The sequence below is a fragment of the Terrapene carolina genome, unplaced genomic scaffold (assembly GCF_002925995.2).
Source record: "Terrapene carolina triunguis isolate 2854851 unplaced genomic scaffold, T_m_triunguis-2.0 Scaffold68, whole genome shotgun sequence".
NCBI lineage: Eukaryota > Metazoa > Chordata > Testudines > Emydidae > Terrapene > Terrapene triunguis.
In genome coordinates, this window is record NW_020664419.1 from 60,171,028 (window position 1) to 60,186,933 (window position 15,906).

At 43.8% G+C, this 15,906-nt stretch overlaps 1 protein-coding gene across 2 annotated transcripts in view; it reads right to left on the reverse strand.

Annotated features, from left to right (window-relative positions):
- Positions 1-1,188: 1,188 nt before the first annotated feature.
- Positions 1,189-15,906, reverse strand: part of PTPRB (protein tyrosine phosphatase receptor type B) — an 87,081-nt gene continuing 72,363 nt past the window's right edge. For both annotated transcript variants that reach the window (XM_026648800.1, XM_026648801.1), the window contains 11 exons: positions 14,951-15,034; positions 14,817-14,834; positions 14,612-14,693; positions 14,062-14,152; positions 11,430-11,506; positions 10,488-10,622; positions 8,767-8,889; positions 8,399-8,562; positions 7,363-7,498; positions 2,757-2,877; positions 1,189-1,822 (listed from right to left, as the gene is read on the reverse strand). In XM_026648800.1, the coding sequence (XP_026504585.1) occupies positions 1,800-1,822; positions 2,757-2,877; positions 7,363-7,498; positions 8,399-8,562; positions 8,767-8,889; positions 10,488-10,622; positions 11,430-11,506; positions 14,062-14,152; positions 14,612-14,693; positions 14,817-14,834; positions 14,951-15,034 (1,054 nt within the window). In that variant the 3' untranslated portion in view covers positions 1,189-1,799. The remainder of the gene's footprint in view (positions 1,823-2,756; positions 2,878-7,362; positions 7,499-8,398; positions 8,563-8,766; positions 8,890-10,487; positions 10,623-11,429; positions 11,507-14,061; positions 14,153-14,611; positions 14,694-14,816; positions 14,835-14,950; positions 15,035-15,906) is intronic.

A 15,906-nucleotide genomic window follows, 5' to 3' on the forward strand; every position in this document is an offset into this window, starting at 1 on the left:
CAGAGTGAGTGGAAAGGCACAGGGACTGTAGGGATGGTCCTGTCTATCTAGCGGAATTTGGGTGACCTGCAGTGTTTCTGAGTAGAAATCCCTGCTTGTTCTGTGTTGGCCAAATGCACCCACTCCACTGAGTGGAAAATTTGAGGAAAATTCTGCAAGGGCAGCCTTGGTGTTTTCCTCTGCTCTTCCATTGTCACCTTCATGGGTATTTCTGCAGCAGGGAGGGACTAGCCCCAGCATGCAGAGATGCAAAAAAAAGGCCTATGTCCTTCTCTCTTCTTGGAACCTGGGGCTCGGTTCCTTCTTCTCAACCCTAATACATGATTTTATTTTAATACTGTGGAACAGGAGCTGTTTTCTCCTCACAGCTGGGGCTCTCCTGAAGTGCTGGCTAGGACAGTATTAAACTCTACGGGCCACACAGCCTGCAGTGGGGGTACTGACATGCCAAAGAACAGGGAATTTACAGCATCAGAGGCTTATTTGAACAAGTTCTCCTCCAAACAGCTCTGCCCCTTCCTTTCAACAAAAATATTCTAAGTTTTGTCTTGTGGCAGGCTAAGCTTTCGCCAGATAACCTGTGTGGGAGGAGATCGGAAGGCAGGCCGAACTACCAAGCCTTTCCTTTCTCCTTTGGAAAGGATTGTTCTTTAAACAAAGTTTTCATTATATTTTAATAGTGAACAGTCCCTTTCCTGTTAATTCAAAGTGATTTTTTTATAAACACAAAGAAACAAATGCTATTGATTGGAGTGGTCAGATTACAGTATCTTCAAGGGAAAAGTGATCTCCAATAAAGAGCAATGGCAGTTTAAATGCCACTATTACTGTGAAAACTGTTTCCATCTTTGGCATCTGTAAATCTGTATATTCCTGGGGGGTCTCTACTGATGTTATCCAGCCCAGCCTACTCTTTAAACTCTCTTGATAATGACTTTTGTTTTCAAGAGTGATAAAAATTGCCAGGTTTTGCATCCTCACAGAAGTAAGTCTCTGCATGTCAGTCCGGGTGAAAGCATGTGTAGTTTATTTATTGTCTTTGGCTGCTGTATGCATTCATTTACGTAGTCATGCAGGTCAAATCTAAATCTGACCTCCCATCAGAGTAAAAGACGAGTTCTATTAAACTTCAAGGCAACATATGTTAATATTTTTTCACTAACATTTAGATTACAGTGAAACAGTTGCTCATAGTGAAGTGGACGGTTTTTTATTTGGATGTTAATGAGCTTTTGGTAAATGGTACATTGCAGTGCCCTGGCATTGTGGATTTCATCCATTCTGATCAAATCACAAGCAATCAGCAATCAATTTAAAGTTTAGAATTCCTATGTAGGACTACTATCTTTTATCTAACATGTATCTTATTTCATCTTGTGAACACTGAGTCAGCTAAAAAGGCTGGCTATCCTTAATGGATTTTTCTGGTATATTAAGTGCCAATACATAACCTATTCCAAACTCAGCAGTTCTTTTTGACACACAGTTTAAAATAGTTTATGTAGAAAAGTTCCTAAAAACTTTAGTATGGAAAAATAGTATTATCTGAAGCTTAATATTAATATAAACATTATAGAAAAAATACATATTTACATAACACCAAAATACAATTATATACAATAATATCTATTACACTTAAATTATATATCTTTAAAAAAATCACCAGACCAATAAATTATACACAGCTTCAATAGAAATGTCTGGCACTTCTCTAGTGCATGAAACACACACACGCACACGCACACTCACTCACACAAAGTTAACAGATCTGATCACAAAAGCAGGTGTCTGTTACATTCTTAGTGTCTCGAATAAACAGCATCTGAAAGCAAGGAAAACAGATTAGAAAAATCACCAGTCTGTTTTATTTTCATCTTTAGCAGATGAATATGGTGTGTGGAGAAGTGGCGGAGCACCAGCACTGTCTAGCGATTGGTATGACAAGAGGGAGGCACTGAGCAAGTTCCCACTCACAGCTCCGCCATTACACTTCAGTCAGGAGTTGTACAACTCCTGTTATTTCAGTCTTTGGCCTCTCACATATGGAGGTGGGAGTCAGATCACCAAATTCTTTTCCACTTGGGAAAGGAGCCAGGCTTTGAAGATAGGTCATCAACAGTGGAAAGCAAATGTCACTTATTACTGTTAAAAATCACTTGTGTTGCACTGGAAATACACATGGTGTTTCATGAACATAAAACATTTTCTCTCTCCCAACAAGCTTATAAGTAAAATGGACCAGACAAATGTGAGATGTGAGGTAAGAATATGCAAGGGAAACCAGGAACGGACAGTTGGTGAAGTGAAGGAGGAAGCAAGTATTTTTGGGTGGAGTGAATTTTAATGAGGAGGAGAGAGGCTTGGAGGTTGTTCCTATCATAGGGGACATCTTAATAGTGTGTAAGATAGCAAGAGTGTGAAAGAAAGCTAAAGGGCGTAGTAAGGTGGCGGCACTGGGAGGTGTATAAGGTGTGAGTGGGTGGTGTAGGAGGAAATGAGATCAGAGACGTAGGTGTGGAGGTGAAGCTGGGATTTAATGGGGAAGCCAATGGAGAGGAGAATGAGATGGCCAGAGTGACAAGAGAGGAAGACAACTGTAGCACCAGCATTTTGGATAGAGTGGAAGGGAGCAGAGGTGAGAAAGAAAGTCTGACAGGAAGTTATAATAACCCAGGCAAGAGATAATGCAATATGTCCCTGGCTATTAAATTGTGAATCTGAAACACTTTATAATTCAATAACTTTGTCCTACCTACCTCTGTGATACTCTGGATTCACATTTTCATATATTGGAAACAAGGGATTTTCTTGTTCACTGCGTAGCTTTCTTGCTCTTAACACGTCTCTCACACACTGATGTAAATAGACATACTGACACTAGAAAAGAGGGAGGGAGGTGTCAGAAATGAGTGAAATCTGCAAAGGAGTAAGAGGGTCTTACACTCAGATGCCATTGAATGGTAAAACATGGAGTGTTTTGCAACACCTTTGTTCCAAGGGAGATAAAAAGCCATGTCAGTTGTTATGGGAATGTGATCTTTTTCATAAGATTTTTATTTGAGCGGGTTTGGAAAATTCTCCAATGAAAATTTTTTCCACTGGAAAACGGCATTTTGTTGAAACTAAAATTCCTATAGGAGCATGTCGATATCAACAACATTTTTTTTCAAAAAGAAATTAAAAAAAAAAGTTTCAAAAAATGTCAAAATGTTCTGTTTTGACAAATTTGGAATGAAATGTTTTAATTTTTCCAAATCAAAATGGACTTTTAGTTTTGAAATAGCTTTTATTTCATACTGTTAAAATAATGAAAAAATTAAAATATTGAAATAAAAATGAAATGTTTCCATTGACTTAAAACTTGAAATTTTTCCAAAATTTTCTGGGAAATTGCAGAATTATTTAATTTCATTCTGATTCAGAACTAAACAAATTTTGAAATAGCAGAAATTCCTGTGACATGGACATTCTGGGTTCTGCACAACTGATCTTTATAGCAGCTTTCCAGTTTACTGTTGCTACCCATGCAAAACATTAAGCCTCATGTGACATAATGAAGTAAGCCCTAGTCAAGTATGTTTTTCTACCTTCCTGATAACAAGAGTAGGATGTGCTCAGGGCTACTTCCATGCTTGGCAGGGAAGTGCAGTTAGGCCCTGTTTATACTGGACAAGGAAAGCCTGTGGGATCCTTTTCTAACAAATTATATTTAAATATGGATGTTTTTTACCAGAAGGAGTCTATGTTCTTTCCCTTGCCAGTGCTGACAGGACTTAAATGTGCTATAAACTGGTTTATTAGACTATGATATTGGCTGTGACGTCCCTAGTTTTCCAGCAAGGTTAGCCCTTGTCTATGTAGGCCAAGTGAACTGTGTTGTCTCCTTTCTAAGGATAGTGTTTGAATAGTTTACTAGAAAGGAGCTAAGATGTTGTTTTGACCAGTGTGGACAGGACCTAACTGATATGATCTGCTATTTACCCAGGTTGCCTTTGCTTATACATAAAATGCTAATTCCCCATGCCTGGCTATTCTCTCAGAGCAATGACCACAGGAACACTAGCATTACCTGACAAATATATTATAGTACCCATAGACCCGTAGACATTAGTGAATACGTCCTCATACTAAGGCTCTTGCTTTTAATTTTACTTTGCCTTAAAGGCATCATTTCCCCGGGGAATACAATTTTTTTTCAACAATTTCTCTTCATTTGCATAACAAGTTTAATTGTTGCTCTATACTTTTTTCTCTACTGTCCTCTCTCTGGGAAAATTATGAAACCTGCTGTCATGCACATAAGGCTGCTGTCTCCAGGGAACAGAATTCTGCACCCCACCCACCTATTCAGTGGAAATCTGGCCAGGGCACAGCATCTTCAGTTAGCAGATACTGCTAAGGGCTCTTGCTGTGAGTGAAATGGAGCAGTGATTCCCTGCCAGTTAGGCAGCTGTGGAGACTGCTCCCTATCATGCTAACCAATATTATTTCATTGTTTCCTTGTGCTCTCCTGTGGTCTCTTGTCTGGAGTTTACAATCTATGTCTCATGCAGGGGCTGTCTTTTCATTCTGGGTCCGTACATTGTGAAGCACAATGGGACCCTGCTCCATGACTGGGGCGCTGAGGTGCAGGGGCGGCAAGTTATATGGGCCCATGGTGCCCGTGCTCCAGCAAATCCAGGGCATGGGGGCTCAGCTCTACCAATGTTCGGGGTTGGGTCTCTCCCCTGGCCCCATGCGTGCCTCCCCTGGAGTGTCCCTGCCTGCACCCTGGGCAGTGGGCGGCTGCCCTGCTGCTCCGCTCTGTGCTCTCTCGCCAGCCGCTGCTGGCTACAAAAGGGAGCGGCACCAGCAGCAGACTGAGGCGGCGGCTGAGGAGGAGGGGAAGAGGCACACACGTGATGGCAGCCCTCCCCTCCCCCTCCCCCTCCCCGGCAGCCACCACAGGGGAGGCGAGGGGGCTTCCTGGACCTGAGAGGAGCCCAGTCCCTAGGAGCAGGTGCACTGATGGTGCCGGGTGAGTGTGCTGCCGGGGGGAGAGAGAGGTCCCCCTCCCCCAGAGCTCACTGCTGCCAGCGGGGAGCAGGTTGCGGGGGGGGACTGTGGAGTCCTCCTCTCTGGCCCCAGCCCCGGGGTAGCCTGACTGCACCCCAAACTCCTCATCCCCAGCCCCACCCCCACCCCAGAGCCTGCACCCCCAGCCAGAGCCCTCACCCCCTCGCACCTCAACCCTCTGCCCTAGCCTTGAGCCCTTCCCACATCCCAAACCCTTCATCCCCAGCCAGAGCCCTCATCCCCCCCACCCACCCCCACATAGTGCAATATAGGGAAACTGTTAAACGCTTACTGTTTCCAGTCCATTTTTACATTATTTTAAAAAATATATATCGGCTTACAAGGCAGGTGTTGGGGGTGGGGCGGGGGACAGGACTTGGACCCATTCTGGGCACCACCAAGAATTATACAAACTTGCCGCCCCGCCAAGGTGCTACTTCAATATAAATAATAGAGTGACCACTTCCATCTGCCCACCTTCCCCATCCTGGGCTCTCCCAAATTAATAGGTGAAAATAAAACCTTCTTTTTACACAAATACAGAAGTGGATTTTGGAAGTTCTTCTAATGAAGCCATGAGTCATGAATCTGGTTCATGCCAGATACCTCAGGTTCAGTGGAGCCTGGAACTCCAGCACTTCCCAAAATAGTTTACTAAACACAACCCTTGTAGTAGTTACCTCCACCCCAGAATTATGGGATACCCTCAATAAAGGGAGAAGCACCAAGAGAAGGAGAAAATCATTTATAAAAGGTTTGTTAGAACTTCTTTCTGTGCTGGATGCGCTCCCTAGACTGGGAATGGAAGGGATCAGAATATTAATCTGTGCTCAATTCAGTTTTCATTTTTGCTACGATTTTACCCCGGGATTGTTCTGGGGATTCTCACAGTTTGCAGTATTGAGCCTGTCTACTCCAGGAGCTCAGGTGGGACTCGAGCCATCACTGCAAGGGTTCGGGATAAGATGGAAGAGGTGGTGGTAGCTGTGGTGGGTTGTTTCCACAGCATAGTATATGAGTTCTCCACACTCCTGTCAGACATTTTACCTGGGTATGGCATCTGATTGGGACTTTCTGCCAGGCCGACACCGAGGATCCACAACCAGGTCTGGGAAACTCTGACTTTGTACTAACTAGAGCTCTTCAGTGATTAAGATAGCCTTGAAATGAAATTCATGTCTCCTCATGCCCATGTGCGGCTTTTGCAGACATCAGCAAACTTAGCCACACATAACATAACCTCCAAATTGCAACAAAAAGCTACACTGGTATCAGGTTGCACAGCCCAGTAAACCCGCTCCAATTTCTCTATTATCACGTTCCACAGAGACAATGTACAAGCTGCCTCCATTACTATCTGTTATTAAATTAGTCCCTAAGTGTTAAGCCACCATTCTCTGAAAGTGATTTTCCTGCACTTTTAAAAGCATAAAAGACCTGCTTATCCTGTGCTAACAGTATAGATTCAGTCCCTTCTGTATAATGCGTTAGGAAAAGATTGATCTTTCTTCCCAATAGCATAATGAAAGATGGACACGTCAGCCCAGTAAGTACAAGGACACCACACAGCTGCAAGGTCAGAGTGCTACAGTTTTAAAATAATAAACACTTGAGTAATTTTCTCCATCCTCCATAGTTTTCTCCCTTTATGTCCGCCTAGCTATCCATCTTAGTGCCCATCTCCAATGTACTTAAATGCTTATGTTCCTTCCCCCAATATATTTATATAACTCAGTAACTCCAGTGCAATGTGCTGTTAAAGGTCTGCTGCATTACATTCATGGGGATGACTGCAGTTCAGTGGTGGGTGAAGTGATCCCTATTTCTAAGATGTGAATAGAACTTGATATGTAAGGGCCTGATGCAGCTCCATGGAAGGCAATGGAAAAAAATCCCACTAGCTTCAGCAGGAATTAGATCAGGTTCTAAGTGCTACAGTACTAGGGTGACCAGACGTCACGATAAAATCGGGACCGTCCCGATATTTAGGTGTTTGTCCCGCGTCCTGACCGATCTTTGGTTGGGACGCAATTTGTCCCGATATTTCGCTCTGCCGGCAGCACTTGGCTTTTTTTTTTTGCTCCGCCGGCGGACACCCCCCGCCCCATGTGTCCCGATATTTTCTTCCTCTCATCTGGTCACCCTATACAGTATCTGTTAACTATCTTACAGTGGTGCCACAAGGCCTAATTTATGAACAGTTGTGAAGTGCTTTGAGATCCTCAGATGAAACACTCTCTGTGTTCAAACTATTATTAGTATATGAATGATGAAGATGTGCCGTTCTGTGCCATATCCAAAGCTTACCTCTGTCTGAACCATGTGAACCCTGTGAAGTCTTAGATCATGCACTGCTCCATAAATATCCACTGAGTCCTTAGAGTCTAGTTGCTGAAGGATTCGATCCAGTGCAATGAATGTGCCTGTCCTACCAACACCAGCACTGAAAAGAGATGGGAAATACAAACCCACTGGGTTAAAGCTCTCGCCATCTTTACATTTCACTCAGGCAAGGATCAGATTTGCATTGCTATAGATCCATCATGGTCTTTGGGTTAACTGCACTATACAAGTGGCAGCTCTAGGATTTCAGATGGGAATAGTTTACAGTGGAGCTAGATTTTTCGTTTGGAGTCACAGAAGAACTAATTGTGATATCTCCTGTTCGTCACTATGGATTAAGTTAGGCTGACAGTTCAATATATCCAAATCTGTTTGTAAGGAGCCTTTCAAGCTGTTTTCTTTCTAGAGATGAACCAGCAGATTCAGACTATGACCCTGAATAAGGACCCAAATGTTGTAGTTAACCTACAAAGCTTCACATTTTTGGGTGAGGTTCTTTGGCCTGTGTTATGCAGGAGGTCAGATTAGATGGTCACAATGGTCCCTTCTGCCTTAAACATCTATGAAGATCTGGACACACGTTTGCAGCTCAGATTTACCCCTAGTTACACTTTTTCTTAATTAAAAAGGGGTAATGAGACTTTGGGCCAGAGCCAGCAGTGCAAAGGAGTCTTAAAAATCTGCCAGAAGGCAGCAGCTGAGGGTCCCCCTGGAATAGCAGGTGTGTCAGGGACAGTGCTCTAGTGGTCCTACCTGGAGGCAGGACCTCCTAAGAACTGTTATTCACTGCCACTAGTTGGGCACCCCGCATCTCCCAGGATGAGGGCATGTGTGTCAAACACTGCTCTGGACCACCTAGCCCATAGTCTCTCGATTAAAGCCTGGGGCTGTTCTATAGAAATTTAAGCAAAAGTTACCCCCGACAGACACCAACATTAGAGATCTTTTAAATATATTTGATAAAACTCCTGAACCAATGACATCCTGCTTTCATTTATACCTGCAGTGCAGAATGGTTGGTCCGGTGTCCGGAGTCCTGTTGATATAATCCCTTACAGTTCTTACAAATTGGATCAGGGACTGGGTGGTCTCTGGAACTCCATGGTCTGGCCATACTGTGTAATGAAAGTGACGAATGAGCCTCTTTGAGTCAAGCTGCTCTTCCTGTCAGATCACAGAAATGTGGATAATCAGAACAGTTAAGAGGCAGATGTTCTAACACACCACGTCTTTGTAACGAACATCATGTTCTGTTACAGCTGCCACTAGGGAGTAGGTCACTGGAGAGCAATCAGGATGTGTGAAGTTTAACCATTCTAAGTTTTCCTAACAGATTTTTAAAAAATACAATAAAATAAATAAACATACACTACAAATTTTAAACTCCCTTATTGTCCATTCCGGAAGCACTGACTCAGACAGCATCTCAACTATCAGGTCTCCGTAATACAAGGAATCCTGGTCCAGGGGCCAGTAATGATCGCACTTCACCTGTATGGACAAAGAAAAGAGTGTTTCAATAATAACAACAGCTGGAGCCAACTTGTCATATTTAAACAACTTATCTGCTCAATTTTTGCACAGGGTTCCTAACTGTCCCCGCTTCCAGGGAGGCAAGAAGCAGTCATGCATCAGTAGATGGACAATTAAGGCAGCTAAAATAATCCATATACACATGTAATCAACAAAGGACCTAAACACGTGCTTAACTAAGTATGCAAGAGGTCCCATTGAGTTAGGCATTGCTTAAGTACTTTGCTACGTCAGGGCCTAAACAGCAAAAAGCATTTCTACATACAGTTATGATTGCTTGCACTCTTTAGACTATATTTAAAGCAGAGGTTGATCTGGGCTGATTCGGTGAACCAGTACTTTTTCCTGGAGTGTGCTAGAATCTAACCTTTTATTTAAAAAAAAAAAAAAATAAGTCTCTAGCTCTTTTATTTGCTAAAGACAACCTTACACCTTACACGCTTACCTTACATCTTTAGTTGCTAAAGACAACCTTACAACCATACATGATCAGAGTATGAACCAATTTAGTGATATCTACCTTAGTCTGAAGACAGCCTGAAACAACAGCTCTGAAAGAAGCATGCATTGTCTTATTCATGACAAGGGTATCTTAATTATAAAGCCTAATGTTTGCAATTTAAATGTCAACATTGTTAACTATTTTACTTTTGATCAAAGCACATGAAAAGAGGAGGGATGATCATATTAAGAAGATCAGCTGTGAGTAGAGTCTTGTCTTGACAACTCAAGAAGATGGAGCGTGGATCACTACTTCCCATGCTTCCCCCCAATTCAATCTCTGGTTTAAAGAGTGATTGGGAATGCAGGGAGGCTGCTCTGGCTTTTTTAAAAAAACAAAACAAATGCAATGGACTTGGATGTAACCATTACCTGTGTGTGTCTATATGGGGGCATCAGGGAAGGAAAGAATATTTACGGTTTTCCCAGTTTAGTCACTTGCTCTGTACCATACATAGAAGATGTTTTTATGGTGGCTCATATTCTGATTACAGCACTATAAGTTTTATGAGGTTGTCATGGACAGTGCAATAAGTAAGTGTAAGGCCCAGAGAAGTTTCATAATTGTAATATACTAACCTTAAATAAATAGACCATGAAGTACATGCAATGCATGGTGCTTATCTCATGATCTTTATTGATTTCCACCGTTGTCCTCCCATATCTCAACCCTTTGTACATTGTGCAGTGGGTTCTATTCTTAGCTCTCTCACTGACCCACTGTGTGTGACCTTGGATTAGTCACTTCACCTCTTTGTGCCTCTGCTTCCCCACGTATCCTTTTTCTGTCTTGTCTATTTAGGCCACAAGGGCCAGATGTTTAAAGGCATGCAGGCACCTGACTCCTACTGCAACCAAAAGAGATTTAGGTGCCTAAATAGCTTCAAAAACCTGGTTCTAAGCTCGTAGGGGCAGGCATTGTCTCTTACTACGTGTCACTGCCTAGCATAATGGGACTTTGATCTCAGCTGATGTCTGTGGGTGTTAGTGTCATACAAATAATAAATACAAAATTTAAAAATAGTAATGAATAAGCAAGAAACCTCGCTACTCACTCGGCCCTTCTCGACACACTGGGTTACCATGACAATATTGTGAACATTCTGTTCCCATGCCATCTTCCAGAAATCATCTTTGGTGCCAGGCAAAGGGCCCTGAGTCGCAATGTATTCCCTGCGAAAATTATTGCCCTACGAATTCAGGAAATTCCAGTTAGTTTCTATAATGCCAGAGAAACAGACCTTATAGCAACTGCAAACAAACCACCACTGTTGTGACATCAGCATCTTCACTGCAGCCACAGCTTGAAAACTAAAGGACGCCCTAAACTCTGGAAGCAGAAGGCTGGTGGGAGCAGGGAGGAGGAAGAGAAAGTGCCAGTGTATTTAAATATTGCTGGAAGGTATTTATTAGAATTAGTCAGAGATTTTTCATCTTTCTATTGTGTTCAGCACTGCCCTAGGCATTTTGAACCACTGTTTTTTTTGTTTTGTTTTGCTGTTTGCCGTTAATTAACTGAGCTCTGGATTGAAATCTGGATCGTTAGGGCTCTGCTGTTATCAATCATAATTCCCTGGCAAAGGGCACAATTGTAATCTCAGCCAATTTTACCATAATACATGGTGCAAACACTTTCAGGATGCAATACAAGTCCGGAAGTATGATCTCAGTGATAGCTGTGCTTCTTGCAGAAATTGTATAAAAACAGTGACCTTTCAGAAGTTGTCTTTGGCCAATTATAACAACAATCTTATATGACTATAGCAATCCAGGGAAGAGGTTTTAAGAGCTGACTGAATCAGTCTCAGTTAACTATATGGCAATCAGACATGGCCTTTCAGCACACACACAAAAACAGTTCTCAGACTTTTAGTTAAAACCAGTGAACATATGAAAGGAGGGAGCCCTAAGAATCTAGCTACATGTTAAGTTTCATAGGAAGGTGAAATTATCATTGGAGAGACAAGGACTATAAAAAACACCACTGAGCCACTTACTGGTATGTAGCTTGCATTAATATAATCTGAGCAAGGATCATCATCTACGTTGGAAAGCTTGACTCTCGATGAATCATCTGTGAAGAAATGTATTACAAGAGGTTTATGCCTAGGTCTTGATTTTTCATCCCTTTCACATAAATGGAAATGTGCCCATGTTAAAATACCAACTGCACTTTCACGGTCAGAGTTGGAAGGTTTGTTTGCAAATGATAGCCACCCACATTTGTACAACACCTTTCACCAGGGGGGTTCCAAGGCACGTTGCGGCCGATAACGAGATTGTATGCAAGGAGCTAGAACCGCAAAGGTCCATAGGCACGTAATTGCCTCGTTCGGCACCTCAGTCCACAATGTAGGTGCCACCGGCATGCTCAAAACTACTGCTAAGCTCCTGCCTACCCCGGTAAGTGTCTACGTTTCCGATGGTGGGCATGTGCAAAGCTGCCTAACAGCTGATACCAACCCACAGCTAACGAACTGCTCAGAACTGTTGCTCAAGCTGAAGCTCCAAAGCAGGATTCTCAAACTAGTGGTTTCCCACCAATCTCACGTGTGGGGCCTGACCCCAGAGATGTTGGGGCACACCTTCAGGATCAGCCACCACACAAACGAGAGTGTGAGCGTCTGTCCCCGAGCGTAGTGGCCAGAGTATTCACTTGGGATGCAGGAAATCCAGGTTTAAGTCCCTCCTCCAATTATTTATACTAAGTGGAAAGCTCCAACGGGAGAGACTGAGAGAGATCCACCCACAATACACAACGCCCTGTCGGCTAGGGACTCTCCTTAGATGTGGGACTTGTGGGTTCAAGTCCTGGTTTCAAATCTGAGTGGAGATTTGAAAACAGGTCTCCCACATTCCAAGTGAGTGCTATAAACACAGGGCTATTGGCTACAGTGGGGTAGGTCTCTTGTCTTTCAGGAGAATGGTCTGGGTTTCATCTGCTAGGGCATGGGCTTACCCAGCTCAGGTGTCTAATGTCAGGAGAGGATTCATGGTGGAGAATTCTGAGTGGAGGGAGGTGCCTCCCTCTGGCCTGTCAGGTAAGTAATGGCCCAGACCAATGGGAGCAGATGCCTAAGTACCTTTGTGAATCTGGGCCCTTAGTCCTGTCTCCTTCCTTTTGCATGACACTGATGGTTTCACAGGATCCCTGTGTTGGGTGCCTACCTCCCCTCATGCATTGATGGGGAGCCTAAATGTCTAACTCAGAATGAAGGGCTGGGCAGGGCACCTAGTGGTTAGGCACTGCAATGCCTAAGTACCTTTGTGGATTTAGCCCAGGGAGACTTCACCCCATTTTTCCATAGGTGAGCACAATCCCATTGTAGAGCACAAGCCTCTTCCCTGGTTGTGCTCTGGTGGATGCCAGCTACTTGAAAAAGGTAGGGAGTTAAGGTAATGGTGGGACTATGGCTGCATCCCTCTTTACCTCTGAAGGCAGGGCCAGCTATGCATGGAGGACAGCATACAGTCTTCCCCTTGACAGAACAGCAGTGTCCCCACTTCACTGTGCAGTCCCCTGGGAAAATTCTGGGTGACTGAGCAAGACAGCATTCCTCCTGAGTCTCTGGCTGCAGAGTTGCCCGTCCAGGGCAGACTGAGACATAAAGGTACCAGAGCGCCATACACACTTTGGGTACTTCTACACGGCAGTTGGGTGGGTACTTCCCAGCACGGGTAGACAGTGTAACTCTGCTTGAGCTAGCGTGCTACAAATACAAACCCTCCCAGACCTACTGGGTATGTACGTGGGTGGGTAGCCTGAGCCACCGCTCATGCTACCCCCAGCTACACTGCTATTTTAAGTGCACAAGCTACCATATGTCTGTCTATCTGAGCTGGGAAGCACCCTCCAAGCTGCAGTCAGACATACCCATGGAGGGATCCCATCACCACTACTGAAATACAGCCACCTCTGGATAAAACATGGCAACTAACCACGGCACATGGCAATGCTACATGGCAAGAAATTAAGCTGAATGCTACCATAGCCCATTGAAATTGCAGAGGGCTATTTAAGGTAGGCTAATTACCTCCAATAGGCATTCCCCAGGGCTGTCCCCATTCTCATGTGCCACGTACGGTCAGGAGCTTTGTCTTGTATGAAAGAGGACTCCTTCAGGATTATCCCCTTGTGCCATGCTGGGGGCACTGTGCTACTGCAGGCTCATTATTAACTCTGAAGGAAGCGACTGTCACCTATCGATGTCAAATAAGTGATTTGTGGCCACTAGACAGGTTTGAACTGACTATATCTGAATGACCAGGGAGCACGTAGCCCAGTTGCTGATCACACATAACACACGTGACAAGGTTTCTATTATTCCTACTATCCACCCTGACAGAACCGCTGAAAGGCTAGAACAGCTGAAGCCTTTTATAAACAGAATGAGCACTAGTCATTACACCTCTGGTGGGAAGTGAAATTTCATGGGAGCTGCTGTTTTAAAGCCGCTCATGGCCATACACCGACAGCATCAAAGCACCAAGGCTTGGCTTGGCAATGCTATTTCATCTCTGACAAGGCGAAACAAGGACAGGGATATGCTACATGCCCGATCCCATCCTGAAAAGAAGTGAAAAATAGCTGGTGTGATGTAATATTATATACCCAAATATAAAACTTACAGGGCAATATATTATTGTATCGATTTTTCCCTCTGTTCTCCGGCAAAAGCGCTATGTCACACGATTGGTTTCGACCCACATCTTTTAAGTCCTGCAAAAGGCCGAAATGAATGCGAGGTGAAAATAATCAAAGGATGCTACAACACGGAATGTACAGCATGCAAGGCTAAGGAAAGAAAATGATTTTTATTAGACTCAAATTAGAGAACTGGTGGCATTGGCTTGAGCCAGGCACACTGCTGGTAGGCACTGTTCACGATTTGTCACACTCTGCTCACACAACTCAGTCCTGACCCTCAGCACATCCTGGTGGTCCTGTGCTGGGCCTTTGATGAATGGAGGCTGCCAGCTGGATCAAGCTGAGCCTAATTAAGTTGTGGTTTTGGCAGCAGGACAAACAGGGTCTAAGCTGAGACTGTCAAATTCATTTTCACTTGTGTGAAGAAGACCTGGGAATGCATGTCTCTGGGGCTGAAGGGTTAGTGAGCCAGAGTTAGCACCCAACCAGTTGGTTCAATAAAGAAATGGTTTGACTGGATTGGATTCGTACCTCATATTCCTTGGACAGGAGGTAGTTGGAATCTGCTTGGAGTTTGGTGAAGTGCCCTTCAAACTGATTTATCTTTATTGGACTAAAACATTCGACAGAAGAAAACAAGACAAAAAACAAAGTTACCCCAGGACAGAACAAGGACATTATTCATCTAATTCATTACAAAGGAAGATGTTTTAAATGAAGAAATATTTGCTTTTACCTGGAAATTCTCCGGCTCCTAGAAATAATTTCAAAAGAAAAAGAAACAACTTGTCAGTGAGTGACCGGAGAGACTGTTTCATCTATGATGCCATGTTAAAACAGTTTTCTCTTAGAAACAAACTTTGAGATTACCCTCTCTGCCCCAAGTTCAGATGGACGGACAACGGCCTGTCCCTGCGAACGCTCAGCCTTGCTGTAGGTCGTTCATGGCCATTACTGCAATACAAAGGAAGCTATTCTTACTTTGGTTGTAGTGCTATGTTCAAATGTCAACGTGAGTTGGGCAACGAAAGTATCTTGTGGCAGGAAATAAAGAAAAGGAATAAAAAGAGATGGCTGTTTCATTTGCGGCTCTGAAGTGGATCTTTGCAGCTGCACAGTTTTCCTGTACCTTAGTTTGCTGCAATAGGATAATAATATTATATCATATATAGAAAAAATGATGTAAAACAATAACAGGCTGCTTTTACCATAAGAGACACAGCCCAAACTACCACTAAAGTGGGTATTAGAGCTAGTCAGGAATTTTTTAACTGACATGCTGATTTGTCAAAACTGAAACTTTTCATGGAAAACCTTTTTTGGGGAACGTTTCTCAGGTCCAGGAGGGAATTTCCAGTGAGAGAGAGAAGCACCCACCCCAGCATAACCAATAGACTGGGTGGGTGCTTCTCTCTCTCACTAGCCAGCGTGCTCACCTGGTATGTCAGAGACCCAGGTTCAAGTCTCTAGTCTGAATCTCCCACTCTGTTTTTTTTTCTCCCTTAAAAAATTTAGAAAGGTCTTGGTTTTGTTCCAACCCCTAAAGAAAAAAAAAAAAAATCAAATCCTCAATATTTCTGCTGACATGGAATTCTCGTTTTCCAGTCAGTCCTAACGGGTGTCCTATGCAGGGCTGGTGCAACCATTTAGGCGACCTAGGTGGTCGCCTAGGGCACTAGGATTTGGGGGAGCGCCATTTTCTGCAGCAGCGACCGCGGCGGCCAGATCTTCGGCCGCCCAGGTCGCCGCCAGCATTTAGGCGGAGGGAGCTGGGGCAGTAGAGCGCGGGGAGGGCCGCCTGCAGCAAGGGGGGGGCAGGGATGAGT